Source organism: Schistocerca piceifrons, chromosome X, assembly GCF_021461385.2.
Source record: "Schistocerca piceifrons isolate TAMUIC-IGC-003096 chromosome X, iqSchPice1.1, whole genome shotgun sequence".
NCBI classification, from domain to species: domain Eukaryota; kingdom Metazoa; phylum Arthropoda; class Insecta; order Orthoptera; family Acrididae; genus Schistocerca; species Schistocerca piceifrons.
In genome coordinates this window covers 744,918,428-744,937,053 of record NC_060149.1, presented here as the reverse complement: position 1 = coordinate 744,937,053, position 18,626 = coordinate 744,918,428, and the positions used below count along the sequence as shown (strand labels likewise).

At 41.4% G+C, this 18,626-nt stretch overlaps 1 protein-coding gene across 1 annotated transcript in view; it reads left to right on the top strand.

The window, feature by feature from the left end:
* LOC124722688 overlaps window positions 1-18,626 on the top strand; it is a 207,157-nt gene that overhangs the window by 156,827 nt on the left and 31,704 nt on the right. Inside the window, exons 3-6 of the mRNA XM_047247830.1 lie at window positions 5,247-5,327; window positions 5,668-5,727; window positions 13,224-13,352; window positions 13,653-13,824. Coding sequence (XP_047103786.1) covers window positions 5,247-5,327; window positions 5,668-5,727; window positions 13,224-13,352; window positions 13,653-13,824 — 442 coding nt within the window. The remainder of the gene's footprint in view (window positions 1-5,246; window positions 5,328-5,667; window positions 5,728-13,223; window positions 13,353-13,652; window positions 13,825-18,626) is intronic.

The window sequence follows — 18,626 nt, the reverse complement described above, 5'->3', positions numbered from 1 at the left end:
CAGCAGCAAAAACCTGAGGATGGCACAAACGGATCTGGTTCCGGTGTCGCTTCACAGTGCCGGAGGGACCAGAAATGACAAATAAGGTGTGGCCAAGCTGGCGAAGAATGCGCCCCTGCTCCCAGCGCTGCCTGCCAGAGGAAACATGATAGAACACCAAATGCTATGGCGCCAAGCCAGAACGAAGTGCAGCAGTGGGAGAGCGTGGTGATGGGTGCAATAGCTGCACGAGCGACCGATGGACGCGGCCATGTAGCAATTCCGCTGGGGAACGGGTGCCATGTGGCTGGGAGCGATATGAAGCAAGGAAAGTCCAGAGTGCGTGCTCGCGAGAGTGCGTGGCATGCAACTTGCTCATCTGTGACTTAAACATACGCACAAAGTGTTCAGCCTCGCCGTTCAACTGGGGGTGGAATTGGGCTGAGGTCAGATGGCGAATGCCATAAGCAGCACAGAACGCTTCAAACTCTGAGGACACAAATTGGGCGCCATTGTCGGAGACAATAACTTCAGGGAGGCCCTCAATGCAAAAAATAGACGTCAAAGCCTGAATAGTGCTGGCAGATGTAGTAGAAGACATAGGTACAACAAAAGGAAAGTTGCTGTATGCATCAATAACTATCAACCAGCGGGTGTCCCAGAAAGGACCCGCAAAATCAGTATGAATGCACTGCCAAGGTGCAGTAGTAGTCAGCCGTGCAAAGAAGCGCTGGCAGGGAGCAGATTGATGCTCCGCGCAAGAGCAAAAATTAGCAAGCAAATTCTCAGTTTGTTTATCAATGCTGATCCAAGTGCAGTGACGACATGCTAATTGTTTCATCTGCACAATACCCCAATGACCAGTGTGCAGCAATCAGAGGTTTTCCGACTGCAACGAATGAGGTACAACCATACGAGACTGATCATTGTCAGTTCGTAACAAGATAACACCGTGGTGTACAGACCATTTGTGACGTTGCACAAAGTAACACTTTACAAGGGGATCACTAATCTGGGTAGCAGATGGAAGCTATTGAGTACGAATATACTGCAAAAGAATCTGCAAAGAAGCATTGGCGGCTGTCGCGGAAGCAATGCGACGAAAATCCACCGGAAAACCATCAGCTAATTCCTTAACTTGTGAATCAGTGAACATGCATGACAATTCAGACAATCAAACACTGCGTCAGGACCGATAGGTAAAGGAGACAAAGCATCAGCATTGCCTGAATTGCGAGGCCAAAAATGTTCAAATGCGTCCATGCCAAAATTGTTTGTAGCATCACTAGAGCGGAACACATGGAAAGACACTGTACATGTCATTGCACCATACGTGGCTTGCAAACTACACACGCCGAGCACTGAGATTTCCTGTCCAATAATTGCAGTCAGCGTGGAATGCGAATGATGAAGTGGGGGCGAACCAAGCAAGTCATATGTTGATTTGTTCAGTAAAGAAACTGACGCACCAGTGTCCAGCTGCATGTGAACAGAACGTCCACAAATGTGCAAAGTCACAAAAAGTTTCCTCGCATCGCGCTGAATGCGAGAAGAAGTGTCTGGCAAAACTTGATGCACATGAAGAGCTGTAGAAGCACGTGATGCAGCAGGTTTTCAATAAATGGCATTAATGTCCATAGGCTGATGTGAATCATGATCACGGCAGTTTCCATTGCGGTGACACCCACACGAGTCACGCGAACGGGAGAGAAGTTGTGAATTAGAATTTCTCTTACTGCACACAGCTTACACATGTCCTTTCTTATTATAAAAATAACACTGTGCTTGACAGGATGGGCAACTGTCCTGTGGGTGGGCATAAAAGCAGTTCGGACATGATTTCAGTTTCTGAGTAGGTGCCAGGTGTGAAACTTGTTCACATGTGCACGAGCGGCGTGGCGTGGCTGGCTGTGCTGGGGCCGGGCGGGAGGGCACGTGTTGTGCCATGCTAACAGTACACACACTCGGGGTCACGTTGAATGTGGAAGCAGCCATGTCTAATGTATCTTGTCTGCCTAGCAAGTCCACTACTTCCTGCAAAGACGGGTTTTTAAATTTTAGGATTTGTTCGTGGGTGCAGTGATCTGCTACATTCTGCACAATAGCGTCTCTAATCATGATATCCACGTATGAGCGTCCACACGAGCAATTAAAGTCACAATCAGATGTTAGTCCCTGAAGGTCTACTAACCATGATTTATTGGGATGAGTAGTGCCACGCTGGAGACGAAAGAATTTGTAGCATGCAGCTACCATATTTACACTAGCACGGAAGTGGGAGTTCAAAGTGTCAATCACTTCATCGTAAGTTTTAGTTTCTGGGTGGGTGGTGGGAAACAATTTTACGAGCACACGGTGTGACACAGCACCTGCGTTGGTAATGAAAAAGGCAAGCCGCTCTGTACCTGGCATGTTGTATTCTGTGAAGTGTGCCTCGAGCTGGGCGATGTATTCTGGGCAACGTTCAACATCAGGATTGAAGGCACAAAATGGCGGCACTGGAGGCATCATCAGTGTTGGTACAGGCGGTGGACTCAGAGGTGCCGAAGTAGCTGCAGTTTGTAGTGTGACCAGTCCATTTATGGCAACAAACAGCTGCGATATTTGCTGAGCCTGAAAACCTACTAGATCGAACAGTGAAGCCTGTTCCTGTGGCGAAGCCATGGTTTACACAAATGAAAGTCTTATAGCGAACGGTGGAAGCAGTCACACTGGGCTAGCACGAAAAGAAAGCAGTACGGAGCAAAAAAAATAAGAGGAGAGGAAAATAAATTTTTTGTCCCTGCTCGTCGCCGACTTTTGTATCTCACCTGGAAGGCGGCGCGTGGGTCTGCTCCATAACTGAAGGGTAGGCCGAATGTAGGAAGCAAGTAGGAGCAGGAAATAGTGAAATGCTTCGGTACTGGGTATGTGTTATAACTCTTTTACTAAACTTTGCATACAGATGAGAACATAGATGCAAAGCCGTCAATCAAGTTACAAAGGCAAAATCTGTAGTGGCTCGCCCACTATGAAATAGAAACAATGTTGCTTGGTCGTCTACTTGGAATCAAATGGGCTGAATCTGGAGTGACGCTCATAGAGCTGCACAGCGCCGGTTAGAGGGTGCTGTCGTCTGTGTTGGTGTCGTAGTGCCAACCTATGAACTTGCACCTACGCTGTGGCATCATAGCTATCGATACCACGGGTAAGATGTTCAGTGTCAGCAAGAATGGGCCAGAAGTAGATTTACTTTACTTCTGTTTCCCAGGAATCATTTTGACATCTAATTTTTGTCGTTCCTCATCTAAGAATGCCACAACACCTACAGTATCATTAGAAGTTCACGACTTTGCGCAGTATTTGATAAAATTATTGTCCATTCCTTTTATGAACTCTCAATGAGTCACTTATTCTAGGTTTAAATTTTTGTGAGTTTGAGACAAACTCAGGGCATTGACAGGCAGATGTCTTGAATTTGCCAGTATACTGTATTACCAGATGTGGTGCTGTTTGTGGTGGTGTGGGGCATTTGGGCACTGCAGGAAATTGTAATCTACATCAGCAGATAGCTGGTAACGGCTGCAGGCAGAATATCCAGTGCTCTATGGCATCTTGTACTGAATGTGCCAGCACTCAGTCTAGAGCTGAGGTGTTATTGGAGGGAAAGAAGCCTCTCTCAAAGAAGTAATGCAGTCTCACAAAACGTTACTCATGTAAACACAGTCAATTAAGAGGAAACATATCAGTAAAGAGAAACAGCAAAATGTGGAAATTTGTAACTGATTATTTATTTCAGTCATAATTTTATGGTTTAACGTAGGACATAATTCATGTAATTTGTAACAAGTATTTGAAACTATTTTTAGATTTAATATTTTCTAATAAGGTGTGTTTGATGTTTTATTCACTCGTTAAGTTAAAAAATGCCTAAATATGTGTGTGTGTTATATAAATTGTCAAAAGATAACTTCATTTGCCTATCCCTTCTGCACCCTCCACCCTCGCACCCTCCACATCTTCCACCTGAAGTTCTGCATGATAGGTACCTTCTCGGACATTCACCTCATTATATTAACATTGAGGTAGCCATACGTGGTGGCGTAGTTAATACTATAATCAAGCTGAAAAAGTAAGACAGAGGAATATGTGTGGAGAATGTTTATCAGGAAAGTAATTTTGAATAAGTCCCAAGGACGTGTAATAAGGGCATTGGTTGGTTGGTTTGTGGGATGGAAAGGACCAGACTGCTATGGTCATCAGTCCCAATAAGGGCATTAATGTTCTCAACATAGAGCAGTGTCTTATTCGGAATGGTCAGTGACACTCAAAGGTGTTTTGCAGTTGTTCCTATTGTTTACAATGAAGTATCATTGTTCAATAGAGCAGTTTTCTTTAGGTGTGTGTAAATGTAAGATACTGTTCATAAAGAAGGTAGGGAAGCTTATAATATTAATTTGAAACATTTAGAGCTTGTCACATTGCTAAAGTATATGGGGCTAATACTTTGAGCCAATGTGAAATGGAGTGGGAATGAGAAATCAGTTGTAGGCAATGGGAAACCAAATGAAGGACTCTGAGTAGTTCTAGAGTTCCACTGTGCCATCTGGATACCTTGTTGGGTATGTCTGACAGCAGATGTTAAATGAATGTAGTTACATGCTGCTAGGCCAGTAAAGCCCATAGAAAATGTAATGAAAATTTAAATGGAATTTAAATGGAAATCTCTTCATGGAAGACAATATTGTTGAACCTGTGTTGGGTAAATATAGTGAACTGGAATTCAAGGCAGGTCGTGTAACGATTCCATTTCCATCACATATCTTGTATAAGGATACTAAGAATAAAATAATAGAAATTATGTTCTTTATGGAGTCAAGTAGCCAGACAGACAGACAGACAGACATTGCCATTGTCATTTTTCCTTACTTCATTAATGAGTGCAATAGGACAGGGAATGGCTAATACTCATACAAAGTACACTTGGCCATCCAATGTATTATCACTTGCAGAGTATATATGTAGATGTTTTTATAACTTTGTTATTCATGTTGAGCCAGTCACGTGCAAAGGCATCACAAAATTAATTTCACTCCTGTGACACCTGCTGAAGATATACATCATAACATGATTTCTGGAAAAGATGTAGAAATAAAATTAATGAAATACCTAATGGCATAATTACTTGAAAGTGTGTGCTGTCATTGCTATTAGTATGATTAACATGTTGTAGTTACAACAACGAAAGTTACTTGTAACAATTCTGAAGTAATTTATTCCTTTTGCAGTTCGCCTGGTTTCTATTTGCAGTTACCAACTGATATTTATAAAGTTTTGCCTGCGTCAGAAGTAAAACGTGGAGATAATAGGTAGTGTATATTCTGTCTAGTTTCTGTTCTATACATTTCTCTTAGTCTTACATAGTTAAATTCTAATCAGTCAGATGGCAAATTAAAATTTCTTGTTACACATAATAAATTATTCTGACTTTACAAATGCTTTTGAAGGTGTATGTAATAAAATTTTCCTTTCTGTATGCCCTGAAAAGTTAATGCTCCACTTTTGCCTCAGCCACTGCCTTTGTCAGTACATTTGATACTACTGAAATGAGGTGGGCTGCATCCAGCTTTTGTGATGTACTTCCTATAATAAACCATATAACTTTTGTGCAGTAACACAGTTCAATAATAAAAGGTTGTTGTATTTTAGGGAACCACATTTTTATGTGAGACTGGGAGCTTGTTACTTCAAGGCGGTACCTGAAGATGAGTAAGTATGCATATGAGTAATAATGTATTATTTCTTTTAAGGAACTTCGTAAGACATCGGGTGAGATTTGTTTTGAATGAACCCGTGATGGTTAATAGTAAATAAATATTTTAATAGTGAGTAAATATTTTAAAATTTTTTTGACAATATAAACATTATGGTTACATGCATCAGTCGGCATTTTTATTTCTGTTGTCATTACACCAGTAAATTCTCAGAAATCTTCATAGCTATAGCTGCTGTATATCTTCTAGTTGCAAATCTGAGTAAGGTGGCAGAAGCATAAATTGTGTTTCCTAATGCTGTTTTAATTTCTTTTACTTTGTACAGGTAGACTGGAGGAAGTAGTTCTGTAACTCTTGCTCCTATGTTATAGAAGCTTAGTGTGTAATGATATTTCTGTTGATAGGGCAAGGAGTCATTTTTTTCATTTTTATGATGAAGTTAATAATTTTAAACAGAAACAGACATCAACAGTGTCTTTTATTGGCTTCATGAATCCTTTAAAATAATAGTCTATAAATATTGGAGAATTATGGTTCCATACATTCTGTTAGATTTTCTCCTCAAAGTGCTGTGTTGTGGATAGAATTTAGTACAACAATTTGATTAAAATAGCTTTGTCTTCATGTTTCAGCAAGTCAAGTGGTAGGGGCAAGTCACCAGCTGATCATAGTTCTTTCTCGAGCATCACATGCTTGTGGTGTTGCCTTGCTTGTAGGTACATGCAGATCCATATCAAGTATAGCTGCGTGCCAACCTGCAACATTGACCTCTGCTACTGCAGCCTGTCAGTAACAGAGTTATCTCATTCGAGCTATAATTACTTGATGCTTCTTAGGCTGTTGTTGGGCTCAGTGGTGGAACATTGTGTGTCATAAGAAAATGGGGATCTTGGATTAACAACCTGGTTGACAAAAATTTAAAAGAAAAAAAGCCCTTCGATCCCAGTGCTGTATGCCAAGGAGTGCATGAGTGCAGAAACGAAATGCTGTTTACTGAGCCATCTCTGAAGCACCTACTACACCTCAGATGTACTGGTCTTGCTCGACCATGTCGACATCAGTTTCTTTAGCTTTTCAAGGGACTTCAGTGAAGTCTAAAAACACTTACGCTGGCTTTGTGGGCTGGCATGTAATAACACCATCCACCTGACAGGTAGAGAGCACTGGGTAGTCAACAAGCAGTGTGCCTGCTCATAAAAATGTAGTGAATAGTAACAGAACAGTTAATGTTTTTGACAATCACATTTTTAGCATTAAAAGAACTGATGAATCATTTGAAAAAGTGTAACTATTTAATATCTAAGAAGACACAGTTACATTTACAGATTCTTAGGGCTGTCAAATTACCCGCTCCCCTCACTTGCTCCAGCATTTCCAGAATGATGAAGACGGGTTTTTCAATGTGGAATGTTTTCTGATCACCCAAAGTACAGACTTTTACAACAACTGAGATCTCCTTGCAGTCTCCCACTGTTTGGAAAAAATGTGTGGCATTGAAGGATGAATATGTGGACGAGGACTAATGCCCTCACTAAATTTCATGGTCACAGCCAAAGGCATCCTCGATGCGGGGGAGAGGGGAGGGGGGGGGGGGGGTGGGGGCAAGAGGGTGCACTTACCCAATCCTGGAATCTGGATCACAGACTCCTTAATCAGAATGGGATTCTCAACCTTTTATAGAAATGATTGTCTATTATACTACGAAACCCCAAATTCAGCAATGCCGAGAGGATAGGGGAATACTATGTCTTTAGTAAGTACTTTGATTGTTAGAATGTTGATGATACATTATAGCATTTCCTGGGCATGGCGGCAGTTTCTGTACTGATTTACAGCGATGGTGGATGGGCACCTTTAGAGGACATTACCAAAATGCAGCCCCAAATCTTCTCATCACAGTGTAACATGTAGGCTGTGTGTTACCAGTTGTATAGTCCATTTGACATGATTCCACAACACCACATGGAACTAATGAAACAAGGACCATATTCGTTCAGCCCTAGCTTGGTGAGTCAATTCCACCAGTCAATTTGGGATTTGTTTTTGAAACATTTCTCTTCACAGAAGCTCTCCTGTGAACCTTGCAGAACTAACACTCCAGAAGTGAGCTACCCAAGCATGACTCACGCCCCATCCTCACAGCTTTACTTCTGCCAGTATTTCGTCTCCTACCTTCCAAACTTCACGGAAGCTCTCCTGTGAACCTTGCGGAACTAGCACTCCTGGAAGAAAGGATATTCTGGAGACATGGCTTAGCCACAGCCTGGGGGTTGTTTCCAGAATGAGTTTTTCACTCTGCAGCGGAGTGTGGCAGAAGTAAAGCTATGAGGATGGGGCGTGAGTCGTGCTTGGGTAGCTCAGATGGTGGAGCACTTGCCCGCGAAAGGCAAAGGTCCCGAGTTCGAGTCTCGGTCCGGCACACAGTTTTAATCTGCCAGGAAGTTTCATTTCTCAGATTCATCTTGTTGAACAGTCAGTTCCACCAGTCAATTTGGGATTTGTTTTTGAAACATTTCTCAGATTCATCTTGTTGAACACTGACCCTGGTTTACATTCTACCCAAATAACCCAAAAATACAGCTTTCAAATTACATTTGATTGTACTTTCGTTATGACAGTCGGCATTAAATAATAGAAGCCATGAAAACAATGAAATAAAACTATTAGCTTCAGCAGACATGAAGTTTTGCGAGCAAAACTGATGCTATCAAAGTTGAATAAGCATTATTTTTATATGTTTATTTCCTGTTTTTCCAATTAGAGGAGTATCAAACAAGGGCATTTTTTGATGGATGTTTTTGCTAATATCCAATAGGATTTCTTTCAGTATCAACACACCATTGATGTATGAGTAAAAATACATTTTGCAAATATTATTGAACTACGTTTAGTAACTTGTTGGATTTCACAGATACTAATGAAAAGGGCTTATCGTTTAGGTATGGTTAAAATACATACTGAGAGTATAACTGTCAGACATATGAGGTACAATAAGTTTTGTCTATTCCATGTCAGAATAAGTTATTAGGATGCAACACATTTTTAAAGTCCCTGAATTAGTTATATTAAAATGTCAATTTTAGAGTCTTTTCCCCTCTTGGATGATTTTATACAGATGCTCATAGTTACAGCATCATTTACCCTAGGTGATAATTAAAACGCTATGACTACCCCATGTAGTATGTTTATTTTCATTTAAATAAGAAATTTACTAGTACAGTTAAAGAGAACATTAAAAACATAAACACATTGTATAAAATCATATTCAAGACACATTTTAAAGGGGAAAACCTATGTGAGTACACTCAAATGTACATACAAGGTGTGACAGTAAAGTAATGAGACTGATTTTCTTTGCAAGATGTGGCAACCCTGCAGGCTTGCATAGGCATAATATCTTTGATCTTGGTCTGTAAGCTGCTTCTAGTCCAAGCGGGACATCGATGCAGCTGCTCAGGCATGAGTTGTGCTGTAATAAGTTAACACGTGTTCGTGTCTCTCGTCACGGAAATGGAACCGCATAATATTGCGCAACTGTATGCCATTTCTTTTTGCGTTAACTTGGGTGAAAACGTGACGACAACTTACGGTAAGCTTCAGAAGGCTTTTGGAGAGGAGGTTATGTCAAGAGCTCAAGTTTTTCGTTGGCATAAAATGTTTAGTGAAGGCAGAACGAATGTTGAAGATGAACACCACAGTGGATGACCATCAACCTCACAGATGGATGTCAACTTGGCCAGGGTGCGTGAACTTGTATGATCTGATTGAAGATTATCCATGAAAATGATTGCATAAGAACTGAACATCAATCGAGAAATGGTTCATCTGATAATAACTGAAGATCTTGGTATGAGAAAGATTTGTGTGAAAATGGTCCCCAAAAATGTCACACCACAACAGCGAGAAAACACGAAAAAATGTGGCATCCAATCTGTTAGAGCAAACGGAAATCAATCCAGAATTGTTGAACCGTGTTATCACTGGTGATGAAAGTTGGTTTTTTTAGTACGATCCAGAGACAAAATGCCAAAGTTCGCAATGGTGCTCAAAGGGATCACCCAGACCAAAAAAAGCTCACATGTCAAAGTCAAAAGTGAAATGCATGCTTCCGTGCCTCTTTGATTCCAAGGGAATTGTTCATAAAGAGTGGGTGCCTCCTGGACAAACAGTTAACCAATATTACTACAAAGAAATTTTAGAAAGACTTCATAAAAGAGTTCTTCGTGTCCATTCCAGCATTGCTGATAATTGGATACTGCATCACGATAATGCACCATCCCATACTGCTCTGTCAGTACAGCAATTTTTAACCTCAAAACAAATTTCAGTACTACCACAGCCACCTTATTCACCAGATATCGCTCCGTGCAACTTGTTTCTATTTCCAAGAGTCAAAACGGCAGTCAAGGGACACCATTTTCAAACAACGCAAGATGTCCAAAAAGCTGTGATGAGGGTCTTGGAGGATATTACAGAAGATGAGTTCCAGAAATGTTACCATCAATGGCAGAAGCACTGGAAGAAGTGTGTGCAATCAGAAGGGAACTACTTTGAAGACGACAACACTAAACTTGACTAAAACGGTAAGCAACATTGTTTTCACATCAGACTCATTACTTTATTGTCGTGCCTTGTATAGTGTACCAAAGCAGACTGTGTACTGGGAAGGACAGTGGTGTATTGTGAAACTATGAAACTACTTGAGCTGAACTATGCATACATACTTGTTTCAGTATTGTTTTTCCAGAGAAGAAAATACTACGGGCTATAGAATTCCATTCTTAGTGTTCCATTTTTCATTTGATCTTGGGATCCCTAAGTTCTTTGTCTGTTTTCCTCTGAAACACAAGTTTGTTGGGCTATAGATTACATGATATTAGCATTTTAGAACACAATGAAATCCCTCCCAGTTAATCTTGAAAAATGATCTGTATGTTTTTGTATTATTAATTTTTGCCAGAAACTATGCTTTTTGGATTTATACATTGTGTTTATTTCATTTTCAGTAGTGATGATGCTAAATATTATAGAGAAACAAACATAACTGAAGTCATTTGTCTGAACCAGTTTTTAAATTTGATGATATATTCAAGTCAGTTAGTCATTTGGTTCCGTTCTTCCCTTTTATTCTGATTCAAATGCTTTAAGCAATGTTTCCTCCAGTTCTATTTTAGCAGGGTGCATGTAATGGAAACAGAATGTTAAAATTAGAATGTTTTAAATGATTATGCACTTGTTAGGGCTTCCTGCTGTAATTTCCTTTGCCTTGTAAGTAATATATTGCATACCCTTTCTAACAAGATGCTGTTTCTTCTGGATTTCAGTGGCATCAGTGATCACTATCGTGTAAGAGGTTTTCAGAGAAATGCTTCAACAGCAAAAGTTTATACTTCTGAAAAGACAGAAAATAAAATGAACCAGTATTCATTTATTTTGAAGTATTTAGTCATGTACAGTTTTTTATTCCCTTGTAACCCTTTGTGTTCCTCGCCATACCATTGGAACATAGTGAGCAGCATCTTGTGTGAAAAAATTTCAGATATATTAATTACTAATAGTTGATGCTGCTAAAACAGATTACTTCTGAAAAGAACTAGAAAAAGTTGTGAAGCTAATGATCAAGTTATTTTTAAATTTTTCAGTACTGTCAGGGTGTCTACGACCCGGGACAACCGGGAGATCTGGGAAAAACCTGGGAATTTTTTCATCCGGGAGAAAACCAGGAAAAACCCGGGAATCTTTTTGAGTTCCGGGAATTTTTCATTGTTTTAGTTTTCAGTTAAATTTTTGTGACTTTGACTGGTAAGAACCAATACTCTAACCAAAAAATTTACTGTATCCCGCTTCTGCAGAATAATACTGCAGCAACAAAACATGAACGAATGAAAAAAAACGAAAATAAAACTTAAGTCGCAAAGAAAATGTGCCATATACAACAACAAAACACAGTGCTCTTACAAGCGTCTGCCAACAGCAAAGTGTGTCAAAGGCTCTAGGAAGACTGTGCAGTGCTTCTTAACATCAAATTGCCTCCAATGAGCGTGACGTGACAGTTTCTTACATTAGATTCATTTTAATGCAAGATCTTTTAATGTTTCACACGTACGAACATGCGGGCTTCCTGCGTCATCGTAGCTGCGCAAGTGCAGTGACGCCTGTTATCTGGCGCTCTCTGGCAACTGCTGAAATGTACCTTTCTAAATGGTCACGGAAAAATATTGCAAATATTGCTTTGAAAAGTGTTACTTTCAAAGTATATTTCCTTTTATGTAAGATAAACTATGTGAGAGAGTGTACGATGAATTTCTTAAATCACAGAGCGTTTCACTCTCATTTAAAAATCCACTGTTTGGGGATGACCATATGAAGAATTTCGAGCCCAGAAGATCAGACATTTACGTCGTTATTAAAAAAATTTACTGACACATTTATGTGATGTATGACGCGCAAAAAAGATCAACAATACATGTGGAAGCTTAGCTCCTCTTGCAGCTTATTAATCTTAGAGACCAATGTTATATGTGATAGCTTTGTTTTTCTTGTAGCAACAATTGTACATTAATTTAATCAATTAATTTTTCTTATTTGTGTGTTAGTGCTACTTAAGAGTGATCTGACTACATCACGTGTCAAATGCTGTCATCAGCTGGCGAGATCAGGTGACATGAGCTGTGACTCGCTTACAAAAGCGCGTCGCAATCTCGATTTTAATGCTTTGGAAAGCAACATGCGGTGTTTGGTGGAATTCGAATTTATACCTTCGTAACACGGAACACGGAAATATGCAGTGCATGTGTTGCTGCACATCAAAGATCTTTCCAAAACGTGTTTTTTCCCCCTGAGTTTCATTTTCTAAAGTGCTGGAAAATTCTACACAGGTGTATAAAACCATAAACCATAAAAGGATTGACAAGTGCCGAGAAAAAGTATACTGTCACTTAACATGGAAAAAGTGTATTTTCACCCGAAAGAAAATGTATTTTCAACCGGAAAATCTGGGAATTATTTTTCCTTGTCCATGTAGACACCCTGACTGTGAAAAGCACTTCTCTATTTTAAATACAACTTAAGTTAGTGAGATGATAATCTCAACAGCCATCAGCATTGAGTTTTTGATATTTAGTGCTGATTCTAATAAATATGTGACTGAATAGCTAACCAAATTATAATAAAATTCTTTCTATTTAAATTATATGGTGAGCAATGACCATAGATTTTTCAGTGTCTCTAGTATTTGCTTTTTCAGATAGGCAGAAGAGTTTAGAGCACCTTAGTTTACAGTGAACACAATGTTTCAAACATTATATTATAGAAAAGCAATGACAAGCAAGAGTTACTGTAGAGAATATTGCATTATAAGCATTTCTTCATGCGCTTATATTCAGTTGTTGTCTCCCATTTGTGTGTGGTTTGGAACTAAAGCTGATATGTAATGGTGTGTGAGCAGGGATGTAAATCATTGTTATTATTTAATCTGTGTTCATATTACAGTACAGAGACATCAGAGGAGAAATCAACTAAAGAAGGCCCACAGCAGCAGCAGTCCAATAAACGAGCTCTCCCAGATGATTTTTCTGACAATACTGCAACAAATAACCAAAGTGGTACTGGTAGTAAGAGGTATTAATGACAACTTAAATTTGTATAATAATTTATTTCATCAACAATCATTTAAATGCATGTTAAATATTCATATTACTGGTTATGGCAGACAACTGACATCTTCAGTTGTGACAAAATACTATACACTATACAGTTATTTTACAAACATTTACAAAAGTCACATACTTCCAGTTGACTATATATCAATTTTCAAAAAATGGAACTTTGTATTGAGATATAGTCTCTTGAATAGATACATAAAGTTTATTCTTTAGAAGTGTATTTATGGAACAATATTCACATTAAAATATTTTGTAGGCATTGTCGAGGACATGATGTTCCAAGATCTGCTTCTGCTGCCAATGTACAAGAGCATACCAACAGACTTGAATATGCACGCATCAGAAGCCCACTCTATGTCAACGTAAGAGGAAGACGTTTCAGAATTGTGGATGTTATGGGCTATGGACCATCAAGTGTTATGTGCCGGGTAATTAAGTTTAAATAAGACTTTTGTCAGAAAGCTTGTTTTATTTTATATATGCTACAACCCTTTCAGTGTCACACATTTCTGAAGGTTTCAAAAGAAATTTCCAAGTGATTTTATAATGAATTATAGAATTATAAAACTGTTGTAATGTTGTACGGACACAATATCAGAAGTAACACCAACCAAGTTTTGTTTTGCTTCCACATGAAGAGATCCTCAATAACAATGAATGAAGTATGGAACAGTACAAATAACTATAGAGCAGATCAATATACAGTCTCGTAGGTAAGCATACAATAATCAAGTAAATGTAAGTGAGGCCAAGGGCTTATGTTGGGCTGTTGTACACACAGAGGTCCAGGTTGTGTAGTGACCTCTCTAGGCTGGCTGTGGAGGCACGTGTATCATGCACTGTTTGAGTATGCTCACTCACACTATATAATTACATTACTCTTTCCCTCTTGAGGAGAAGTGTTCATGTAGAGATGTCCATGTCTTCATCAGTAGGTGACGACTGCTGGAGCAGGTGTCATGCTGGCACAGGAAAATATGGCACCCACTCCACCATGAGAGATCAAAGGGAGCATTGGTGATGGTGCTGTACCCATGTCCACATCTGGTCAGCCACTCAAAAATGTAGGCAGTGGAGAAGACGACTCCGGTGACAGGGGCTGTGAACATGAAGGTGGCTCAGCATTGATTACTCTTCAGTCAGCCCCCAGAGTGAAGATGGCACTGGAGCTGGAGGAGGTGTGGACCATGCCATGTGGACCAGCACAGATGGTGAATGTGGCCACAGGAGCAGAGGGCTCTCTGGTGCACTGTCAGTCACACGTGGTCGGAGCTGGTTGTTGTGTCATAACACCAAGCCATCAAAGGTGTGCACGATGCATTGCCTGAGAAATGATGGATGACTGCTAATATCCACTTAATGCACTGGTCAGACCTGCAGACCCAGGCTATGGAGCCCGGATGGAATCACTGTGTGTGGGTGCTGATGGGGGGCTGGGTGTTGGCCAGAGCAGATTAAGTGGCATATGGGGCTGGCAGCTGTGAAGCAGCTTGATCAGGCTGCGTTCACTGACTGGAGTGAACCTATATGAACTCAAGAACCTATCAAGTGCTGCGTCAAGACAAGATTGAATGATATATTTTTTCATCTGGGTTTTGAATGTACAGACCAGCTGCTCCACCTCTACATTGTACTGAGGATGAAAGGGAGGGGATATAACATGCCAGATGCCACTCACTATCTGTACAAAAATCTTCAAAATCGTGAGACACAAACAGTGGACCGTTATCTGTGACAAGTGTATACAGCAGTCATTCTAAGGGAAAAAAGTCTTTGAGAGGTCTGTGACTGTAGCTGCCATGGATATGGATGGGCAACAAACCACATAAGGGAATTTTGAGAAAGCATCAGCTTCAAGCCAAAAGGAGTTAAGGAAAGGTCCCACAGAATCAGCATGAATACACTCCCAGAGGCGCTGGAGCCAGGCCACAGGAAAAGAAATACCCATGCCGCCACTTGATGGGTGGCACACTGCAGACAGGCTGTCACAATGCATGTGATCTCATTGTTAATACCTGGCCAAAACACATAACGAGAGGCCAGCAATTTTGTCCACGGTATTTTGACTTCAATGTCTAAATGGAAGCACAACAGTTCATCCTGATTAAATGCTTTCATCCTGATTAAATGCTGGATCGGGACCAATCAGCAACCAAGAAAGAACATCCGCATAAGTGTGTTGTGGTGTGGGTTGTAAATGAATCTCATATTTATAGCATGACAAAATCAGAGCCCAGCATTGCAGGTGGTGAGCTGCTTTGTCTGGCAAAGATGCAGAATTGTTGAAAAGAGAAACCACAGGTTTATGATCAGTAATCAAATGAAACTTAGAATTTTTTAGGAAAATATGAAATTTTTTGAGCGCATACACAATAGCAAGGGTTTCTTTTTGTATCTGTGAGTAGTGCTGTTGCATCTGATTCAGAGTTTTGGAAGCATAAGCAATGGGGCGTTGGGAACCATCTGCATATTTGTGCATGAGAACGACCCTAAGGCCATACAGGGAGGCATCTGTGGTGAAAACAAGATGATGGCCTGGTTGGAAGCTAACCAAGCAAGGTGCCAAGTGTATTTAATAGGGTAAAAGCACTCTCACAGGTGGGCGACCAGTGAAAAGGAACATCTTTCTGTAAGAGAGCATATGGCTGGGCCAGTGTGGCTGCACCAGGAAGACATTTATGGTAGTATGCAATCTTCCTGAGAATGGCTTGCAACTCTTTGATGTTGGTGAATGCAGCAAAGCTGTAATGGCTTTGATGTGCTAGAGTAAAGGCTTGACACCAGCATGCAAGACTTCAAAACTGAGGGCGATGGTAAGTGGATGAAAAAAATTGTGATTTGTCCAAGTTACATTTCAAACTGGTGGCCTGTAGCACTGTGAACAAGGCACAAATGTTCATCTGCTGAGGAACCTGAGACCACAGTATCATCCAGGTAGTTAATGCACCCTGGCACAGAAGTTGTGAGTTGCTCCAAAAATCATTGGAAACTGACATGGGTGCTAGCCACACCAAATGGCAGTCACTGGTCTTGATATAACCCAAAGGGGGTATTCACTATGAGAAGACATTTGGTATCATCACCCAGGGGGAATTGTAAACAGGCTTCTGACAATCTATTTTGGAAAAAATATTGGCACCTGGAAAGCCATATAAAGAGTTTGTCCAGGCAGGGTAAGGGATAGGTATCAGTAATAGACAGTGAATTTAACACCACAGAGCTGAAGGCTGCTGTTAGTTTTCTTCAGAATTACCAACAGAGTAGTCCTATCAATAGAGAAGACAGGTTTGATAACACCCAAAGATGTAACTAGATGTAGTTCTAATTTGTCTTGCACCTGTAAAGTTACTGGGACTGAGTGGGCATGAAAAAAACTGGGGCACACCATCAGTTTTGGGCATGTCGTCGGTTTCATTGTGATGTGAGCTTTAAAATTGGTAGCACACCCTAAACCTCCATAAAATAGGGAGGAATATCCTCAGCAGAATGTGCCCAGTTGTTGGTACAGAACCTGATCAGATACCAGATCCATCCATCTATGCAGTGTGGTGCCTTAAATCCACCAAATGCCAAATCGGGACTGGTATGGTACTTCTGTGTGTCACATCATCTAACTGAGGTGGAACATGGGCACCAGTGTGATATGTGCCTAAAGGGATGTGGAAAGCAACCTAAAAATTACATCCAGGCTGGTCAGCACACAAAACCCCTTAGTTAAACTGCAAAGCGAATTTGATCATGGGCTGATGCTCCTGCCCATGTCCTAGAAATGGATGCTTTAAGGTGCTGAGCTATCTGAGCAAGTCAACATTCACTTGTGATTGGGAAATGAAAATATTAGTACTTAATAGGGAGCAAGTTATGCATTGATCCCACATATGTCTGTACTTGTAGGGTATTTGAAGGCTGCTATTATGAAGATGTTCATTGTAATTGGAGCCAGAGTTGGGTGTTAAGGCATAACACGACTGTAACAGCCTATCTGTGACACACATTTTAACTAGTGCCAGTTTGAATCTGGAAAAAAGAAAATAATCTATGTAATCTACATGAGTTTGTAGTATCAGCCACTGCCCAGATAGCCACACTTTGAAATACACTCCTGGAAATTGAAATAAGAACACCGTGAATTCATTGTCCCAGGAAGGGGAAACGTTATTTACACATTCCTGGGGTCAGATACATCACATGATCAGACTGACAGAACCACAGGCACATAGACACAGGCAACAGAGCATGCACAATGTCGGCACTAGTACAGTGTATATCCACCTTTCGCAGCAATGCAGGCTGCTATTTTCCCATGGAGACGATCGTAGAGATGCTGGATGTAGTCCTGTGGAACGGCTTGCCATGCCATTTCCACCTGGCACCTCAGTTGGACCAGCGTTCGTGCTGGACGTGCAGACCGCGTGAGACGCCGCTTCATCCAGTCCCAAACATGCTCAATGGGGGACAGATCCGGAGATCTTGCTGGCCAGGGTAGTTGACTTACACCTTCTAGAGCACGTTGGGTGGCACGGGATACATGCAGACGTGCATTGTCCTGTTGGAACAGCAAGTTCCCTAGCCGGTCTAGGAATGGTAGAACGATGGGTTCGATGACGGTTTGGATGTACCGTGCACTATTCAGTGTCCCCTCGACGATCACCAGTGGTGTACGGCCAGTGTAGGAGATCGCTCCCCACACCATGATGCCGGGTGTTGGCCCTGTGTGCCTCGGTCGTATGCAGTCCTGATTGTGGCGCTCACCTGCACGGCGCCAAACACGCATACGACCATCATTGGCACCAAGGCAGAAGCGACTCTCATCGCTGAAGACGACACGTCTCCATTCGTCCCTCCATTCACGCCTGTCGCGACACCACTGGAGGCGGGCTGCACGATGTTGGGGCGTGAGCGGAAGACGGCCTAACGGTGTGCGGGACCGTAGCCCAGCTTCGTGGAGACGGTTGCGAATGGTCCTCGCCGATACCCCAGGAGCAACAGTGTCCCTAATTTGCTGGGAAGTGGCGGTGCAGTCCCCTACGGCACTGCGTAGGATCCTACGGTCTTGGCGTGCATCCGTGCGTCGCTGCGGTCCCGTCCCAGGTCGACGGGCACGTGCACCTTCCGCCGACCACTGGCGACAACATCGATGTACTGTGGAGACCTCACGCCCCACGTGTTGTGCAATTCGGCGGTACGTCCACCCGGCCTCCCGCATGCCCACTATACGCCCTCGCTCAAA